Genomic DNA, 21,760 nt, shown 5'->3' on the forward strand with positions numbered 1-21,760 from the left:
ATGATGGCAATGTCACTCATCAGCTCGTCCTACCTGAGCAGCTCCGTGAGGCAGTTTTTCACAGTCTCCATAATGATATGGGCCATTTAGGTATTGAGCGTACCATCGATCTCGCCAGAGGAAGGTTTTATTGGCCTCGTATGGCAGCTGACATCGAGAACAGAATCAAAACATGCAACCGCTGTGTGCGGCGAAAGACCCCTCCGGAAAAAGCTGCAGCGCTTGTGAACATAAAGTCTACCAGACCGCTTCAACTGGTTTGTATGGATTTCTTATCCATTGAGCCTGATCAAAGCAACACAAAGGATGTGCTCGTACTAACTGATCACTTCACTAAGTATGCCATAGCCATTCCAACTTCTAACCAAAAAGCCCAAACCGTGGCAAAATGTCTTTGGGATCACTTTATAGTTCCTTATGGCATCCCTGAACGATTACATAGTGATCAAGGGCCAGATTTTGAGTCACACGTAATAAAAGAACTTTGCAAGATCATGGGCATTCACAAGATTCGAACCACTCCTTATCATCCTAGGGGGAATCCTGTGGAACGCTTTAACCGCACCTTGTTAAGTATGCTTGGGACCCTAGAACATAAAGACAAAACGCAGTGGCGCAACTTTGTAAAACCATTGGTCCATGCGTACAATTGTACGAAAAATGACACAACCGGATTTGCACCTTATGAATTAATGTTTGGTCGTCAACCCAGATTACCTGTTGACCTTGCATTCAACCTACCTCTCCGAAACAAAACTTTTAAGTCCCACTCACAATATGTGGAAAAACTGAGAACAACTCTCCAAGAAAGCTACAAACTAGCAACCCAAAATGCTAACAAAATGGCTGCCAGAAATAAAGCCAGATTTGACATGCATGTAAAACCATCCAAACTAGAACCCGGAGACCGAGTTTTGGTGCGAGCCGTTCGTCTTAGGGGTAAGCATAAACTAGCCGATAGGTGGGAGACAGACATTTATGTTGTGGTAGAACAAGCTGGTGATCTGCCAGTCTACACCATTAAGTCTGAAACTAAAGATGGGTCAGTGCGCACTGTCCATCGTGACCTTCTTCTACCTTGCGGGTTCCTTGCTCCCACAGAAGAAAATCCAACTCCGCCAAATCGGGTCTGCAAACCTAAAACACGGCAGTCCCCTGAGCAAAATGAAGAATTCAATCTTCCTGAACCTGAAAACGAGGAGCTCTATTGGCTTAGAGAACAACCTGTCCCAGAGCCAATCAAATTCACGCGAATTTATGAGATTCCAAAACAGACATGGCCTAAAAACTTACCTATATGTAACAACTTACCTGAATGTGACACTGTACCTGGATGTGAAAACTTACCTGAATGTGACACTGTAACTGGATGTGACAACTTACCTGAATGTGACAACACACCTGAATGTGAAAACCTACCTGAGTTCAACAATGTACTCGATTGTGATGACATTCCTGGCAGTGACCCGGTAGTTTCTTCTGAAGAGAAGTTTGAAGCAGTAGCAAATACTGAACGGTTGACCCATGGTAGTGATTGTAAAAGTGAACCTAACCTACATAGTGAAGGTGTATGCAACCAAAATGTATCAGAGGACAAACCCAACCACCCAAGTCATGAAATCACAAATCCTGTGAGACGTTCAGAGAGACAAACCACTCAACCAAAGAGGCTCCAGTATAGCCAGTTAGGGAACCCACTCATATCCATTGCCCAGTCCCTATTCCATGGCTTAAGCCTTGCTTTTACTAGTGCCTTGATAGAACCTGAACTTGAAACCACTTTTAAGGGTTCCAGCATTCCTGTCATTTCAAAACAACCCATCCCATGCAAAGGGACTTGCATGTTCCAAGGGGGGACAGTGTAACCCAGTGTTTAAAAACACAAGAAAAAAATAATAGATGTTAATTCAATATCTTATTCTACCAAAAGAACTAAAAGGTAATTACGTAAAAAAAAAAAAGAAAAAAAAAAGTGAAATAGGCCTTTAGTGTTAGTTTCTGTTGGCGGTTTGAGCAGCCAATGGCTGGCGCGGTCTGGTTTCGCGTCGGCCAATGGGGTTGATTGTCCCGCCCCTTTCAACAGCTGGCGGTTGTTTCGTTCGGAGCGCAGCAGAAAGGCTTGAGAGCTAACAGCTGACGGTTGCTTCGCTCAGAACGCCTGAGAGCTAACAGCTGACGGTTGTTTCCTTAAAGAGCTTGAAAGAAATTGACAAATCTGGAGAGCTCGGAGAGTTTCCCCTGTAAACAGCTGAACCCCGAAAAATAGCCGTTGACAGCTCGGAGCATCGGTCAGGTTTTTTTTTTTTAGCTTGTTTGATACACTTTTGGCTTGGAGAGCCAAAGATTCCAAGACCCTCTTCTCCTGAACCTGGATGGCGAGCCCCAGCCCAGAGGACCAGGCGCACGGGTAGATAGTGACCCGACTGGTCACCAGCTGAGAGACTGAGACTGAACAATTGACTCATTGGAGACCGAAGTATTCAATTTATTTATTTATTTATTTTTTTTAAAAGCGCGCAGTATTTGTTTGTCTGTTTTAAATGTGGATCCACCATTGTTTATTATATTAAATTTTGCTGTTTTCTTGTAGACACTGTGTGTGTTCTGTTGTTGCTCACACCTGGGTTCTCTCGAATTTAAAATCTTCTGATTAGGCCCAACTTCTTATATATATATACTAAATTAATTAACCTGTTTTTGTGAGTTGCAGGTTACATTTAGAGAGCTCTTTGGTTCCTCCTGTCAGTAGCTTCTCATATTTCAGTCATCAAACCAAATTTCAGATCTACCATAACTGACACCTGCTGGCCTCAGGTTTGCAACCAGCTTCTGACTGAGAAGCCAGTAACCTCCTCCCAGATGATGACATGAACTTGTTAGTTCCTCTGTCCATTATAGTAGCTGTCGGAAAGCTTTGTTTGTGAGACTTGCGGTCATGTGGGTCGGTTGTGGGCGGAGCCTGGTAAGGTCCATTGTTTGTAACACAAGAACTTTTTGTGTGAACCTCTACATGTTGCTACTGTTGCACCTTAATTTCCCCTTACAGGACATTGAAGGCTCATTCTATTCTAGTTTGGTAAATTGAAAACGTCTTGTGTGGTATTACATTTTCCTTCATAACCGGATTCTCCATATAGTTTTGGTTTCTAGTTTTGTCCCATTAGTTTCCATAACTTGCATCTGTTTCTTAGGTAACCTTCAACTATTTCTATTGAGTCTTTGGCGTCACCAGGTCCCAGTAATAACTCTTTCCAGTATGTGTCTCCTGGTTTATTCAATTCACTCCAAGTTGGTAAGGAATGATGTGTCATTTACTTTGTCAGTGAAATGATTCTAATTTGAGACTGGTATTTGTTTACAAAATACTGCAGCAGAAAGATATGTTTGGTGTAATAGGTATTTTCTGCACCCATAGATGAAGGGCTTAACCAATATTAAGATTTCATCTTCTGTGTAAATAACAGAACATTCAATTAGAAGCAATACAGAAGAATGTATTTACATTAATTATAATTAAAGTAATGTTATTTATAGTATTAACAAAAGCCTTAAAATAAAGTTGCAACTCTGCTTGCTGCACTTAGTGCAGCCTCAGAGGCTTGTTGAACAATTCAACAGATCCAGCAATTAGCAAGTCCTACAAAGGAAGCGATGAGGTCATTTCTCTGATCCGAACAGAACATTTTTTTAATACATTTCCAGAACAATCTTAAATCCGTGGATCCTAAAAATATTAACTTGAAAATTACTTATTCCAGTAATGTTTACCTGTATTTCTTTCTGATGCTCTTGTTCAGCTTGTGAAACCTGATCTTGATCCTTGTTTTGGTTCTTCTTTGGGACAGCAGGCTGGTTTTCTGATGAGGACGCATCTATTTCAGGGAAAAAAAAATCATGCAACCCTAATTTCCATTTTGTGCGAGCCAAAAGATGGAAATTAAGAAATACTGCAAAAGTTATGTTGTTCTACCACAACAAATCATAACAAAATGCACTTAGGTTCTAAGTTGTCATGTAGAAAATGTAAAAAAAAAGAATAAAAAAAATAGGTAGATACATATAATCTATAGGTAGATATGTATAGTCTTGAATTTAGAACATTTAAATTATTGTATAAAAAAACAACAACCCAACAACAAGTTCTCATTTCTTTCTAGATTAAATATCCATCAGTTATTGTAGCAATAACTGATGGATATTTAAAGATAATGAAGGCGAAAGAGGGCACTGTAAAACCAAATAGGGATTTAAAGTTCATATTTCATTTTATTACCACATCAATAAAATAGGGTAAAGTGTTAACACCGAGATATGCCTAAAAGAAACTAACCTTGTTTCCTGTTTTGAGCTAAGAGGTGGAGCTTAAACTCACAATTACAGCAGAATTCATATGAACTTTCCACTCGATCTTCACAGTCTGGACAGGAGTTCATATTCCTGTTTAAACAAAAACAAAATAAAGATTAATTGTGTATACTAAGTCTTGGATAATATAAAGACTCATTAGATATTTGTGTTACCTTGTAATTTAGAACGTCACATTTTATGAAGACTGCAGACTTACAACCGTTAAAAAAAATCGTACACAGTTCCACTTCCTCCTTTGTCTTCAAAACTCAAAACTATGAGAGAATGACTGAAAAATACGATAACAATCAAAGGAAATCTACATCTTAACCTCAATATAATTAACGATTTGTATCCTAAAGAACAGCATTGAAAATTATATAAATATAAGCAACCGATGAGGACAATACACCTTCAAAGAACTTCAGTGGATCCATTTATGATTAGGTGTTTTAAAATACAATACTTAAATGTATTATTAAATTAAACTAGACTAGATTATGAGGTAGGTTACCATATAACTTACCTTGTTCAGTGTGCTCCTTGTCAGGATGACAGTGAAACTCTGAGACAATGAACTTTGCTAAATAGCTCCTGATACTTTCATTTTCATTTACAGTAAAAGGAGTGGCAGTACTGCTTTGTACACAATGTTCTAACTCACAGAAAGAAAGAAAAACATGACACACATACTTTCAGCTATATGTGTAAATTAAAAATGGCAAAAAATGCAGGATAACTCTCTAGAAATTCAAATACTGTAACTTATGATTGATTTTCTATTGATCAGTCTCAAAACTATTCAGTGGTCTTCTGTAAACTAAATCATGCTTTCAATATCTGTCGTTGCTAGCTCATAAAATTATCAAGCATACACCAATTGAAATGTTTTAAATGTTTCTTTCAAACTTAGTTGCGAAAAACAGTCATTTTCAATAACAAAGTATCACCTGAACTAAAGTGGTTGCAACATTTCAAATAATCCTCTAAAAGTGCAGTACTTAACAAAAACTTTGTAAGCATATCTCTTACCTGCTGATATGTTACACTGTGCTGTCAGTCAAATAATAACAATAAGTAGGCTGCATCAAGATCACTTATAACTACCTATTCGTGGGTCATGTTACCAGAAGAGCATGTAATTGCTTCCCTTCTCTTCTTTTATACTTTTAATTAAAACAAAAATTAAGGTCAAAATCAACTATGGGGTTTCCATAATACAACCTGTAGCAAAACTAGCAGCAAGTTGTATGTTCAGACAACACAAAAAGTCAATAACAGATATGGCCATTAGGTGGTAGTGTTGGATTATTTTGTGTAATGACCTATTCTTTTCATAATTTAATATCAGATCATTAACAGACCAGCATAATTTATGACACCTCACAACAGGAAAAGCACAAATGTAGCCATAATGTCTATTAATTGGTCATGTTAATCATAATAATGATAATAATAATAATGGTGCCATTTGACAAACCATGAATTAATTGCAATTAATTTGGTTCAACTGAAATAGCTACAACCAGGGCTGATTTTTTCCAGACTAGTAGACTAAAAGTCTTTCTTAAATATAACCTGACAACTTGAAGCACGTTAAAGATCTCAAAAAGACACATTATGCACCACCAGTCTATGACCAATCATTGACAGCTATCTGTCTGAAAGGGGTTTAAATACATTTTTAAGGATTTGGGTTTCCAGCAAACCTGATAACTATTATCCTTAAATAACTGATAACTATTATCCTTAAAAAAACACGGTGAACTTTCCCATTAGTGGCCGCCCTAGAAATTATTAAGCCACAAAGTCACAAAAGAACCCAGAAACCCATCAGAGTCTGAATCAGAATGAGAATCAGCTTCACTCATTGGATCAGATAATAGCAATGATCTTTTAGAAATTGATATATACTTTAATTCAGGTTATCTTTGTCTGAAGTTAAATTTTGTCTAATGATCTGAAACATTTAGATCAAAGAACATAGCAAAATAAGAGAAATGTTTGGGGAGGTAAATATTTTTTCTACTATTGTATATATAATTAAGCAGGCATTCAGTCGGCCAAAGAAAGAAATTTCACTTCAACATACTCAGAGAAAATAAAAGAAAGGGAAAAAGGAACAGTAAGTACATATATCTCTGGAGAGCCAATATTTTATGTGAAGAAAACGAGAAGAGAAAGGCAGCTCATGGTTGTGCCTATATGCTTACTGTTTAAAAATCATGTTAAAGTCCATATCCATTTATTGGGTGAACTGTTAGAAATCTTAACAGGCTTGAGCTGTGTGTATCTGTGTGATGCAGTGTGGGAGCTAATCTCAGTGCTGTGTTGTTGAGTTTTCCTCCTTCTCTTTTCCACCCACACATCTCTTCCACGTACAAACGCCGCTGCTCTAGGCAGCCAATCGCCACCTCTCCTCCTTTGTATTGCTTTTACCTGCGTCACTCTGCACATGTTACCATGGTGATCACTGATGCTCCCCCCACACTCTGTGTCTCTGCTCTTCCAGTATGAAGATGAAGCCGACTTGTGGCTGGTGATGCAGGCAGGCTGCAGACGTCATCAGTCCCTTGGGAAGAAAGCCTATTTTTACTGGTGGGCACAGAGAACACCAGGCTGCCAAACATATTTATGGAAGCTCCTCTAATCCCGGTCTGCTGGGAAACATCACGGCCCATGCTCTGCACCTCCTTCCTCATTCATTTCTCATAAATGCAAATCAGTCGAATACTGTGTCCAAAAATCAAGATAGCAACAACTGTGATGGTTTTATGTAATCCTGCTTTAGTATTTCTTATGTTTTTTCTGAGAGGTTTGAGACAAATATTTGTCCTCCCTTTGAAATAACAAAAAAGGTTGTAATGTGGCAGCAAATCTGACATATTAATTATAAAAAAAAAGTAAACATAGTGTTCTGACTTCAACAAAATATCAAAGTTAACTTAAACCTCTGGACATTTACGTGCAAACTAATGAATACTAAAACAGAAGCTCAGTTGTTACAAGGTCTTAATCCTAAGTGTTTATTTAAGATGTTTTAATCATATCCACAGGGATATGTCCAGGTTGGTGATGTGGCTCTACGTCTTCTGATTGTCTGTCAACAGGTGCGTCCTCACAGCTGGAGCTCATCAAGCCAACTTAGGAGGAACTTAAAGGGAAGTTGAAGTAGATGCCACATTGTTTTACTCCAGGAGTGGTTATCAAGTCTTCACTACTTTGCTCTTTGATATACCCTCTTGTCCTCCTTTTCAGGAAACAAGTTCACATTTCATTCCCCTTGCACACTCTCTCCATGCTCTCCAATTTTGCTGAAGAACTCACCTGAAAATTGCCTAAAGCTTCTCACCTCCCTTGATTCATGCAGTTTGAACTACTCCACATCCTATGATCGTACTTACCTGCCCGTCCACCTTCCAGCACTTCAGAACAAAGAAACCGCTACTAACAAACACCACTTTCAACCATTATCTGATCTAGGCCTCAGATAATGGTTGAGGCCTGGATCAGGCCTCACTTCTCCATGGGAATTCCACCATCTTTTCAGCAGTAAAATAATCACTTCGCTCATCATTTCCATCATACACCAATTAAATCATACTTATCTTTCCTCCTATATTCTATTCTATTCGATTTGAAACCAATATGGGGCTTCTTTTTCTCAAACATAATTTTAAAACTTCGTACCATGTACCAATATAAAATCAGATTAGCCCGTTAAATAAAACATACAGGAAACTTGCATAAAAATTATTTCAAATACGCTATTTCAGTTTTCAACTGGATACAGAACCGCTAAACAAAATGCTAGGCTACGCAGCCACATCTGTAGATAGACATTTACAATTAAACACTTAAGAATCAAGAACGAAACATCAACGACAAAAATACAGATGTCTTACAAAGTTAAAACAAAAACTCCAGTTTCCAAAAGCGAACACAAATCTTAACGGTCAACGGTCGCCAAGTTCGCAAATACAAAGGAATACTGACCTGAGATTTTTTTTAGCTATTTAAAATCTGCTTATGCAACCTTTTTTAAAACAGGCATTCACTATAATATATACACCAAATATTTCATAAACTTTTTGATTATTATTTTTGATTTCATCAAAAGAAAACATAACAGTCTGCAAGCAGTTCTCCATGTGGATGTTTCCCCATCAGAAACATCGTTAAAATCACCAATAAATCTTCCTAAATACCTTGCCAACCTGATAACCCACATTGGTAATTTCACAGTTTAACTGGTCGACGTTGTGTGGTAACGTATGAGCCATCTGTAGCATTTAGATAACCTAACATGAAACTCTGTCAATTGTGGGGACACAGCAAAGACTCCTGAGATACAGAAACAGTCATCCACACCCAGTACTTTCAGGCTGTGGGGTGGCAGTAAAAACCACTGAGCCACTGCAGCAGCAACAGCAAAGTTTCTGTTCGGATGTGGCACATAAACACATTTTTCTCCCACATGCTTTCCAAATGTCTCCCTTATCTATTAACACAATCAAAAAGCTTCCTGAACCAACTGTACTGTAAAAGACAACAATAAATCTGGAATGATCAATTTAAGATGTTTTTAGTACCCCACTTTTAATATTTAAATTCAAGCGTTCAGACTTTAACAAGATTTTCCATCAATTATGATTTACATTTTTTCAGTTTCAAATTTCAGCTGGAAAATGTGTGAAAATCTCCACTTGAGGTTCATGAGGCATCCTTCTTAACATTTATGGACAGATTAGATCAGAACTGCAGATCAACAGTATAAAACAGTGTTGATCTTTTTATTAAATATTCCATGTTGCAATTAATAAAACAGATTCTAGCAGCTAAATGCCAACATATAGCTTCTTGGAAGAATTGATAAATTGTGGCTAAAGTAAAATATCACTTATAAAAAGTTGGTTGTACTGGGAAATCCTGATCAACTTTTGATACAAACAAAACTGATCTGACTTAATACTGAGCTTTATGTTTCCCGATACACCAGGAAAAATATCAAATTTTACCTTAAAAGTAGCATGGAAAGTAACATTTAACAAATTCATGTTTTTCTCTTCAGTGTTTAACAATGAAAAATGTGGGCCTACAGAGGTTTTGTGGTTTGGAGTTTGAAATTGTCAATGTGTGCTGCAGTCTGTTCAGGTGTGTCGTGTGAAAAACCACCAGTGCACACACTAATGCGCTTCTCAGTCACGGCATGGGGTTCCTACATCCTTCGTCACGGTGGAACTTCACCCACACTTTGAAACCACGTCATCAGGCCCAGTGGAGCAGCTTTGTGGGACACAGATACTGATTTATGGTAATTAGGGCCACATTTTTACTTTTCAAATGGTGCTAAAAAGTGGGCATTGTGAAAAGACTAAATGTTTTTTATTAGGTTTGATGAGTAAACGGGTGGAAACAAGTGTTGAACGACTAAAATTACAAAGAAATCACGGGAAGAGATGAACATCATTGATTGAATGAATGACCATCTTTTCAGAAGGTTTGCACACAAAAATTTAAGGCAGTCAGATTTACAGAAAAACAGAAACAAAAGAGGAATAACTTGAATTGTAACGCATATGTCTTGTCAATATTATGGCAAAATACACAGAATATCAGCCTTAAATAAAACAAAACAAACAAAAACAAAAAGAACGTGGAATTTCAACGCAGTACTAACTCTTTTCCAAAACTGAAATATTCCTAAAATAAATATTAGTTCTCCAACCAATACAAATAATCATTATTAATTATGATGTTCTTACTAAATTTTAAAAAAGGTTTAATAAAGCAGAGTACAGTTTGTTGTTTAGTACATGAAACTTTGGTATTGAATGTACAATTTCTTGTTATTTTAAAGATCTGGTTTGAATAAAAGATTAACTGTACATTAATTTTCAGAGTTTCTGTTTATTATGAAGTTTCAATATTGGATATGTGTCAATTTAATATTCATTCCCCTAACAATACTTATGGCAGTATAATAGAAGTATAAGAGATTTATTTGATCTTCAAAATGTCCTTGATCTTTTACAAACTGGATTAGAAAACTTTGACTTTAATGCAACATAATTTCTACTTAAGTATTATTAAAAATGCATGTAGGATTCAGAAGTACTAGAAATCTGATGTTAGCTTTTTTAATTGATTACATGAACCATTTTTTAACCCGTTAAATGGTAGATTTAGACATCAGAAGTTCTTGCAGATTAAAATAGATCATAGAAACGTTTACGATGGAGATTGAGTGGGAGAGAAAACCATCACAGTTGTAGATGAAACTGTGATCTGGTCTGTAAAAACTGAACCATATGTGACACGGGAGTCAGACATCTATCTCGGAAACAATTGTAGAGCTCGCAGATATTTTTAGATTTTCTTTTATAAACAGAATCTAAAAGCCACATTAGCTTTCGTAGCAGTCATCAGTTTTACAAACAAAATATCGAAACAATGTTGCTCAATAAACCTCCAGAGTTTGCATGAAAAGGTGAGTGTGACAAAGGAAACAAGATGTAAGGTTTCAGTTTTGTTTCTGTACCAAAGAGTCACATGTGTAGTTCAGGAGCTAAATCAAGTCTGAACACTTTATTACCTTTAGACATTTTAAGCTTTTATTTATTCACGCCCATTCTCACTAATCAAACCATTTGTAAGCACAACAATAAAAACAACAAAATGTTTCCTTTTTGTTCTTCATTTACTTGAAAGGACTCTTAAAGAACCAGGTAATGGACGCCTCAGAACTGTTCACATCTGCTCTGCTCGTTTAATTTAATTACATTTCTAACCCACCACATATCAGCTACATGTTGCTCAACCCAGTAGAGACAAAAACAAACAAAAATAATAAAAATGATTTCCTTTGGGCAGGGTGGAAGTTGAATCATTCTCACTGATGCCAAACATTTCTGACTGCGATTCATCACAATTTGTCTGAACATGCAGCTCTAATTCAGAAAGTGGGATGACAAATCCTCTGGAAATCTTAATGTTCTTCACAATTTAAATCTGACTCATATTTAAAAGATACATTAGTCATCTGACTGATTACTGTGAGCTGGATGTTAGTACTGGATTACAATGTAACATTACGAGCAATGTTTATTTTTCACCTGGTTAATTCTTTGTCGGTTCTCTCGGTTTTTTTCTTCTTTTTTTTTTTCACCTGTCAGGGAATATTAGCATTTTAAGGAAAAGCTGAATCAGCTGATGTAGAAACTTTGGAAATAAAATCCTGATTTTCCAATCAGAACATCAACTGTTCAGAAAAGTCCAACGTCAACATGTTGGCATCTCATTGTGTGAAACGCTTTGGGATAAATTCATAAATAAATTGGAAATCACCTTTTACCCAACTTTATATATCAGTGTAAGGAATTTGCTTTGGATTTTTTTGGCAATTTTTTTGTAGATAAGCAGCTTCCATAAGTATTGGCGCCCCATAAAAGTCTGTTTTAAAAAAACCATGGAAATATATATATATATATTTTCTCATTTTGAACATTTTATAATTTATGTACATTTAATCACTACTGGTAAGAGGTGGAGAGGTTAAGGGTTAAGAAATAACAATTTTTATCCAGATCACTTTCATAAAATTGTGAAATCTTACTGAATCCATATCTTCCAGATTCAGTAGGGTAAGAGCTTAATATGACGTGTGAACATGGCATACAAGGTACGATAAGGTAGATTTATTTATACAGCACATTTCCAGAAACAGGGCAGTTCAAAGTGCTTTACATGAATTAGAAAGAATACAAACAAAACAACAAACCAAATGAAAGACAAAAAGGTTAAAGTGTAAAGCTACATATTGGTTCCCCATGTTTAATAAGAATAAGAATAAGTAGTCCATAATTTATAAACTAGTGGGGGTTTCTCTGGATTCATAATCTTCACCAAACTAAATGTTGGTTCCAGTTAGTACAGCAAATGTGTTGTTGATCTTTATAGGTCAGGAAATGGCTACAAGAAAGTAGATAAAATCTTAATGTTCAATAGCTACTACCAAAGAAATAGTTAGAAAGTTAAAAAACCATCGATAAGGTGTCCCACACAAAACCCAATTTGAGAAAAAAAAAAATCCAGCTGTCATACATAATGAAGAGGATAAAGGAAAAAAAATGTAAGAGACACAACTAACATGTGAGACACATTGTTCCAGTCAGAATAAACCAAAATTATGCTTTTTAGGCCTACATGCAAAATAAGTATGGAAGAAACTAACATTGCAGACCACCCACACCTTCTCCAAGGTGAAACATGGTGGGGGCAGCATAATGCTGGGTGATTGTTTTTCTTCAGTACAGATAGGGAAGCTGATAAAAAATAATAGCAGAAGAATGAAGACAAATTAATGGTGAAATTAGACCTGTTTGAGGACGTAAAAGACTTGAGAGTGCAGCGTATGTTAACCTTCCAGCAGCATAACTAACCTAAACCTGCAAACAGAGCTGCCATGGAAATGTTCAGATATAATCATATTCATGTGATTGAATGTGCCAGAAAATCCCCAGATAGAAATCAAATTCAGAATTTGTGCAAAGACTTGAAACATCTCCATTCACTCTGACTCAGGCTGGACTAGTTTTTCAAAGTAGAATCAGCAGAAATCTGAGTCTATGTGTAAATTTACTCAACTTGTAGCAACAGATGGCTGTCATTATCCTGAGATGTTCGAGTTTTGGGTATCATTTTGTACTTTGATCACTTTCTGGTTATTTATATTTGTATGTATGTTTGGCTTTAAAGGCCGGGCTGTGTGTGTTCATTTTATATTTAGTTTCCAAGGGTTTTTCTTATGTTCTGCTTCTTCTATTTATTTCTCCTACCTTATTTTTCAGGCTTTTTGCACTTTTTGTTGTTGATCCTTTTAATTCTCTCCCTGTTGCTCCATGTTTGAAATCAACCACCTGCATATTGGCAGCAATCACATTCCTTAGACTTTATGTTTCTCTGTTTATCTCTCCCACTGCTGGATTCTCCACCATTGCTTGCTGGTTATCATTTCCAATTCTTTGTAAGTTTTCTTTTATATTTTTTACTATTAAATTATTCTGTTACTGGCACAGAAGTCTCTGCATTTGGGTTCTCAGTCAACCAAAACGTGATAATGATTCTCCAAACTATTAACTCAAAAGGGTTGAGTACAAATGAATTCCACACTTTTCCTTTTTACTTGCAAAAATCCTTCATAAACGATGAAAGATTTTTCTTCCACCTCCCAATTGTATATGGCTTTTTGTTGGCCTCAAAACAATACACAGAAGTTTGATGTAATATAACAAAATGTGAAATAAAAAGCTCAATGGGTTTGAATATTTTCTGTAGGCACTGCTTACAAGTACCTTGTGGAAATAAAAAAGCAGCATTCAGCTTCTGGAAGAAACGTCCAGAAAACTGAAAACCAGCTGAAACACCGAGTTCCTTGAAATCAAGACTAAAAGCCACCTGTTCAGAGTTGCTTTTGCATCGTAATAAATTGAATATTGACCAACATATTTGATGTGTATTGGTGTTTCTGATTATGGCACTCGATAAAATGTAATGTCTGTTACTGAATGTTGTTTCACAATTGTTTCATAATTGGATCATTGAGGCATTTAAAACATTGATAGCAGCTAATTGTTATTGTTTTCCCCCCCCATAAAATATGTATTTCAACATCCTCTATTCTTTTACTGTTTAACAGTCATTGTTTACAGAAAATCTTTTACAGTTTGAAGGTTATTTTTACCACATTTTACCGTATTTATTCATGAGCAACATGTACAAAACACACAAATGCAGTTGTTGTAAAAGGTCACGTTTTTATCTTTTCCGTGCATTTTGTTTGTATTCTGTGTTATTCTCAAAGGGGAAACAATGAGAAACGCTGCGGTGTGTGTGTGTGTGTGTGTGTGTGTGTGACATAAATACATCGTTTCCCAGCTACCGCCTGCAGGCCCAGCACCCCCACTGTAGTCTGAGAAACAGCTTTAATACCAAAGTATCTCTCCCCTGTTGGTTACCCTTCCTCTCCCCCTTCCCCAGACACACACATCCACCTCCATTTCCGCCAGAGATGTGACATCACAGGGTGCACCATGTGATCCGCCCGCACAAAGCTTTACAGCGATGGATGGGGCCTACCTGTGACGCACAGACCTGCCCAATGCAAGCTGAAATTTAAAGAGGAAAACAAAGGCCTTTATTCCAATATTGATTATCTGCGTAATAGGATGGTGCAGAAAAGATATTTACAAAGACCTGATATAGATGGTTTGAAATATCCACGAGGTTTACCAGAGAGGGTTTAAAATTCACCCATGTTGTTAAATACAGAAATTAAAAGTGAATGCTATTTTGGTTCCATACTAGAAAGGGAAATTGTGTCACTCCAAAATAGAAACTTGGAAACTGCACAGTGGAAAAAACACATTTAAGTGTTGTGACTGTTGGGTCTGAGACCAAATCTTAGCTAGAAACCAAAACAGTAGTGCAGTTCATTGACCAGAGGAAATGTCGAAACCAAACCAGGCTCAACTTCCCCGAATGCTGACGTCTAGAAACAAAACGTCTTAACCGGGGGGCTTAAAAGAGAAGTGAGCAGTCTTGTCTGGGTGAACTCTGTCAATGCAAATATGTCACAATTAGCAACTTTTACAGTTCAGCACAACTTTCTTTTGTGTAATAAAACATCTGGGCATCCCTAAATGTATTACCATTTTTTAAAATCAAAATGAAAAGGTTAAACCTACACTCACACTTACAAACTTTTAAAGCTCAAATTAATTTGAGTCTTCTGTATTATTCTATTTTTCTGGATTTGAATTAAACTAATTTAATTTTGCATTATCATATTTTATGAATATATTTCTTATTATAGAGGTGACTAACTTGTTTTGAACGTTTCATTTGTTTAAAAATCATGGCGTGTAACTGTAGATTTTCGTGATAGCATGAAACCACAGCGAGTTTGTTCACTGTTTGTACTTTATTCCTCTTTACCATGGCAACAGAGGCTAACATCAAAGATCGTTTATAACAAACACATGCGCAGCTCTGGATAAGAGGCCAATCTAGCTGGATCTAAAGGGAAACGGGGCTTTAAATTAACTGAGCGAAAAGGTCATCTTAAATCACATGTTAAATCTAAAAAGATTTAACATGTTTTTAAGTCATTTTAACAGTTCTTATTGTATGTTTGAGGTCAGAACATAAAGTTCAGAGGAAGAATATACATGTTTTACCTGTTCACCGGCGGTACAGAACAGGGCGTGGTCTGTTAACAGGTTGAGTTTGTCGAGTTAAAATTGTCACGTAACATAAGGCGCTGCTTTAAAACTGAATTTATATTGTGATTTATGTCATTTTTAGAAAGCTACAGTTCAGAATTGCAGTCAAAGCTTGCCATTGGCTTTTGTGTTATTTTTGAGAAAGTAACATAATCTGTGTATGACTTAATGTCTTGCTGGGACCTGAAAATTTAAAAAAGTACTTCTCTTTAAAATGGCAAACTTTGTGCTGGTTTTTAACTAAGCAATGAGGCTCCAGTTGGTTCTCGAGCGAATACCAATAAATTTTATAAATATTCTTTGATATTTAAATCTGGGATGATCATAGGGAAGCTCATTTGTCACAACAGCATACAAAAACAGCAAAAATTATAGGATTTTAAAAAAAGGTTTACAATTTAAATGAGTAAATTTAAAATAGGTTGCAGTGTTTAATGAAAATTAACATTAAACGGGATGTAACACAGCAATAAAAGTAAAGTAAAATCAGTAAGAAGACTGATGAGTCTGCATGTTTTAGTGTGTAACTGACTGAGCAGCTAGTTGCCCTTTGGGGAAAATAATCTGAACTGAACTAACCAGTTCAGATAGTATAAATGCAACAATATGCAGTAGATATACACTTTAAAAAGGCATAATTATTGTTTTTCTCACTGTCTGACACTAAGCCAAACTAAACCTTTTCTGCTTTTGCTTTTTAGTTGCCAAAACACTGACAGTATCCTGCGATCCTAATATGAAGTTATTTTAAAATTGAAATAAAATATTAATTGTGCATACTGCTGTATAGGCATTCATAACAAAAGATGTGAAAAAACATAAAAAACACACGCGAAAAATCAGCCAAGTATTGTTTGGTTTTGAAAATACCTCCAGAGTGAGACCTCTGTCGTTTATTCTCCTCTGTTTCTGTCTGTAGTCAAATAACGTTGTGGGGAGAAGGTAATTTTTGTCCAATGCGCGTGCCGTGACGTGACATAATGGAACGTAACCGTGTAAAAGCGCTCGAGGCGGAGCGTGCAGCGAACATTCTGCTTCAGTTGATCGGGCTGACGGGAGCTCCAGGCTCAGGGAGGACAAAACAGACATTTACCCGCAGATATATCTCACACCGCAGGTCATTTCTGAGGGTATGGACAGGACACCGCTCTGAAGAAGTGTCGAGCAGGCTACCATTATCAGCGAACACTCGGAAATAATGATGAAGAAGGACATCAATCTGACCCTGGTGGACGACGCAGACCTCAAACCGCATCTCCGCGACGCCGAGAGTCTCCTCAACTCTCCCGATCTGGGTCTGCTCAAGCTGGCCTCTCCTGAGCTGGAGAGGCTTATCATCCAGTCCAACGGACTGGTCACCACGACGCCGACCAGCTCCCAGTTCCTCTACCCGAAGACAGTGACGGATGAGCAGGAGTTCGCCGAGGGCTTCGTGAAGGCGCTGGAGGACCTACACAAGCAGAACCAGCTGAACGGAACCGCCCCGACTAACGGCAGCCTGGATCTCGGGGCGAACATCCCCCCGGTGACCGTACAGCCGGACCTACCGGTGTACACAAACCTGAACAGCTACGGCAGTGGGCCGCTGGGAACCACTGTCAACTACTCCACGGACACTGTTCCCTTTCCGCCCCCTCCGTCACATCACCTGGGGGCAGCCCCGCTCCAGCCGGAGCTCTCCCGGGTACAGCCGCCGAAGGAGGAGCCCCAGACGGTACCCGACGTCCAGAGCTTCGGGGAGAGCCCGCCTCTCTCTCCCGTCGACATGGACTCGCAAGAGCGGATCAAAGCCGAGCGGAAGCGGCTCAGAAACCGGATCGCCGCCTCCAAATGTCGGAGGCGCAAACTGGAGCGGATTTCACGGCTGGAGGACAAGGTGAAGACGCTGAAAACCCAGAACACCGACCTGGCTTCCACCGCCAGCCTGCTGAGAGAGCAGGTGGCCCAGTTAAAGCAGAAGGTCCTCACCCACGTCAACAGCGGCTGCCAGATGTTACCACACGAAGTCCAAGTGCACTGACGGCAGAACCAGACCGGAACCGCCGAACAGCTAATAAGCTCCACAGACTTTAAACGTGTTGGTTCTTCTGTATCGTATGTAGCCCCCGATGATTCGCCCCATTCTGCCAGGCGACGTCAGCCGGCCATCACTGAGCCGGCCCGAGGAACATGCGAATCAAGCAGCTGTTAAAGAACACTTAACCTAAAAGTCTTAAATTTGTGAGTCTGTTTATTGTGAGTTGACTCATTTTAAAGATTTCAGATTATTTAAAATTTAATTTGAGACTCAAAAGAACTGCCTAAAGTTCTAGTTGTAAATACACAAAAGAAATTAACATATTCACTACTTAAAGCTGCAGTGTAACTTTCATATAAATATATATGTAAAAATTACTTTTACATATTTGATGCAGATGTCACTATGTTATGACTGTACGATATGATACAGCTAATCAGAAAAAATTGAGCTCCTAGAAACAACCAATCAGAGCCAAGAGGTGGGTTTTAGCGCTGTCAATCACCCTCTATAAACTGTAGACTGTTGGACTGTTGTGAATGCTCAAGCTAGTTAAGATGGCTGCCAATGATGGTTGATAAACAGTTTTCCTGTAACAATAAGTTGATTCACTTCCATTAGTGAAGACATAAGGTTGATTGTCAGCGGTAAGACCCTCCTCCTGGCTCCGATTGGTTGCTTTTGGACAGGAGAGGACAGACAGCAATAGTAGGACAGGGAGGATCTTTTTACTGCTTATCTGTCTTATTCCAAACTGTAACAACACGGTGACAGTTTTAACAAATATGTAAAAAAAACAAAAAAAAAATTTTTTTTTCAAAAGCTTCATACTGCAGCTTTAAATCTACCAGGTTAAGCTTTTCTATTGTTTGTGTCTAAGGTGGGCTCACATTTCATGCACAAAGTAACTGTTTGCTAATGAATTTAAGCAAATTTTCTGTGGTTGCTTTTAAGCTTTGGCCCTTTATTTCTGATTTTAAACCAAATCTGAATGGGAACTCTTAGTGTTTCCTGGTGGGTGTAACAGGAAGTCGGCATCTGAACCAAATTCCACTTGGGCTAAAAGCTAATACTAAGTAGGATTGGTGAAACGTAAGCATACGAGGTAGAAAATAACTCAACAAAATTAACTTTAACAGTGTTATTGACCAGACAAAATGGAATAATGTTATTCCTAGCTTTTTCTTTTAAATACATATCCTTATCTATAGGACTAATTTATTAGATTCCATCCAGAACGAAGATGCCTTCTGCCTAATTTGGAATCCTGTTCTACCTCGTATGTGTGTTTGCTAGTGGGAGAAAGGGGAATCTTTTAATGGTTTCTCGATTTCCAGTTCTTTAAAATGTTTACTTTGACTGTATACAATCTCAAAGCTGGACCAAACGGATATTTCTACACGATTATGCACATTTACCCTCATCATAAAGGAGGTTGTTGTAAGAAAATAATAAACTTTCGGTTGGTATGAGATAATCTCAGTATATAACCTATTTATCTTCTGTATTTCTGTAGGGAAATGTTTGCATGTATTGGACAAACTCGAATGTTGCCCTGAGCTGTGTGGAACGGGGCACAAGTTTCTCTTGTTTTTATCTTATTTACCTTTACATGTGTGTATTTTGTCTATTTTTTTTTTACTCGGGCATATTTCAGCGTGTTTTGTTTAAAAATGAAAATAAATGTGAAAAGCCGTAACCTTTCTGTTGCTATCACCTGTAGCTTACGGTTAGTTTTGGCTTGATGCTGTCATGTTTTCAATTAAAATGCTGCTCAGCAATCAACATTTTGCTCCACGTTTGGTCATTTTTTATGTTTAGGGTTAGGGTTTTGACTGAAATACATGTTTGACACTTAATATGAACAATATAACTGGTGTTTTTCTTTTTGAGCCAAATGAAAAAATCTGATACAAACATGGAAATTACCTTAAAATTTCTTCATATTCTGTTTTCTCTTTTATGAGAATAAATAAAATTGATAGACCAAACCTCAATGAAAACTAGAAAAACCCTAAATGGTGCATCTTCATGTAAAAACATATTTAACTCCTATTAAATTTATTATTTTTAGAGCAGAAACTGACTACACCTTCATTTGTAAAATCCTAATATTAGGACACTCATTACTCCTGATAATTGGTCAGATAATGGCTGCTCCTTTAATGAATCCCTAATTAGTGAAATCTACATTTTGTAATATTTCTAGAAAATTCACACTTTATTTTCAGATGGACGTTTTACTCCCCCTGGTGGCCAAATATTAAAACTACAAGATTAAAAAGATTTAATTAGACTAATTTATCGTAATGTTATGACGCAAAACAGCATGTAGGGATTAATTTGATCAAAGACGTAATCCAAATCCTAAATAAATACTTTTTTAAATCAAACACTGTTTTGTTATATTTGAATTAGGGATGAAAAAAAAAATCTTCACCTTTTACAGAAACTTTTCTCATCTGTTAAATTGATATTTCATTGACTAAAGATGGTTGATTTGCTTTATATAGAGCTTATTTTAGATTTAGGACTAAGTGTGAATGGATAGCACTTGAAAAAGAGGTTTTTAATATCAATGGGACATTCCTGGTTAAATAAAGGTAAAATATAGAACAAAAACTTTGTGAAATTTTCAAATGTGAGACTGAGTTCAATTGGCAAAGGAAAAGAACATTAAGGATTTAATGTTTAAAAATGTTCCCTTTTGATGCAGGTGTTTATGTTAAATGTAAATCCTGTTACAATATTAGAGAAAAGGAAAATAATTCTGATGGAAATCAGAAAATAACTGCCAAAGATTATTAAAAGAAAAAAAAAAACAATCCTAATTTACCTTGCTGAAAAGTTACTTATAAGTTAGTTTTGTCTTATTTCCAGTTCACTAAATGCTAACACATTGTTGTTAGCAGCTGCTGAAAGTAACTAAAAAAGTTACTTTTAATGTAACTTAGTTACTTTCCAAATCAAGTAGTCAGTAATCTAACTAAGTTACTTTTTCAAGGAGTAATCTGATGAGTTACTTTTTCAAAGTAACTATGCCATCACTGAACAGCTCCTCCCCTTTTTTCGTTACTGTTTTTAACTGTGGCGTTTTCTTTAGTCAAATATATTCATGTACAATGTCTCATGAGTGTGACCAGACGTCCTCTTTTTCCCGGACATGTCCTACTCTTCAGACCTAAAAAAATGTCCGGGGGGTGTCTTACTTTTCACAAACCCAAATCTGGTCACCCTACTCATGAGTAATTTTATGTTTTGAATATATTTTTAACTGTTGTCAATATGAATGTTGTGCATTTGAGCTGTGTTTAATTTTACGTCTGCTAACTGCTGCTAACATTTGCTATCTGCTCATTGGGAGCTATTGCTCTGTAGTTAAAGGTTATTAATTGTATTTTATTTAATGTACAGGAGCAGAAGCTGGTGGACTGATGTTAACCATCAACTTACTTACTTAGTATTTAGATTGAAAGTCACCAAAAACTTTAGGGAATGTGAATAGCATTGTGAGTCAAAATAACTGTTTCAAATCACCAACATTTTCAGACTGAATTCTGCATATGATTTATTCTTTAAATGTGTGAAATCAAAGTAAATAATCAGAAAATGTTTACTAATCTGTTTCTTTCACTGTTCCAGTTTAAATCTATTCAAAGTTTAATTATACAATCAAAAAGTAAGTGCTTTTTTTAGTCATTTCCTTTTATTGTTTTACCACAAAGTACAGATAAAAACATCCACAGCATATTCTCTCACTTTAATGGCCCAAACTGAAAGGATCTGAAGAGGCAGTGATACAAGACCAAAAAGAAAAACAAACACGTTCCTGCGTGCTAGTAGAAGATCTACAGTCGGCAACCTCTACCAAGCTGGATGGCGCTTTGTGTTTTTCTGCTGCAGAGTGTATTGCTTCATAGCTGAGTGACACATTCATTCACAAGTAGGCCTAGAAATGTATGCAGATACAGTGCAACATGGCTCTTTTAGGGGTTTTCAGGTCTTTCTCTTTTGTTGTTGTTTGGATGCAAGCCTGAGTCGAGACAACACAATCCACACGTATGACTGGAAGGTAGAGTATTTACAGGCTTAGACGGAGAGGAAGACGTATTAG

General features: G+C 37.0%; 2 protein-coding genes across 2 annotated transcripts in view; one reads left to right on the forward strand and one right to left on the reverse strand.

Moving 5' to 3' along the window:
• LOC122839119 (E3 ubiquitin-protein ligase rnf213-alpha-like) overlaps window positions 1–4,898 on the reverse strand; it is a 98,252-nt gene extending 93,354 nt beyond the window's left edge. The window contains exons 1-4 of the mRNA XM_044130454.1: window positions 4,874–4,898; window positions 4,521–4,636; window positions 4,331–4,437; window positions 3,769–3,872 (exon numbers count right to left, since the gene is read on the reverse strand). Coding sequence (XP_043986389.1) covers window positions 3,769–3,872; window positions 4,331–4,433 — 207 coding nt within the window. The 5' untranslated portion in view covers window positions 4,434–4,437; window positions 4,521–4,636; window positions 4,874–4,898. The remainder of the gene's footprint in view (window positions 1–3,768; window positions 3,873–4,330; window positions 4,438–4,520; window positions 4,637–4,873) is intronic.
• Window positions 4,899–16,596: 11,698 nt separating this feature from the next.
• Window positions 16,597–19,433, forward strand: jund (JunD proto-oncogene, AP-1 transcription factor subunit). Its single transcript, XM_044130455.1, has one exon. It carries the CDS (start codon window positions 16,828–16,830, stop codon window positions 17,647–17,649), a length of 822 nt encoding a protein of 273 aa, XP_043986390.1. The 5' UTR covers window positions 16,597–16,827; the 3' UTR covers window positions 17,650–19,433.
• Window positions 19,434–21,760: the final 2,327 nt, after the last annotated feature.

Source organism: Gambusia affinis, linkage group LG10 (genome assembly GCF_019740435.1).
Source record: "Gambusia affinis linkage group LG10, SWU_Gaff_1.0, whole genome shotgun sequence".
Taxonomy (NCBI): domain Eukaryota; kingdom Metazoa; phylum Chordata; class Actinopteri; order Cyprinodontiformes; family Poeciliidae; genus Gambusia; species Gambusia affinis.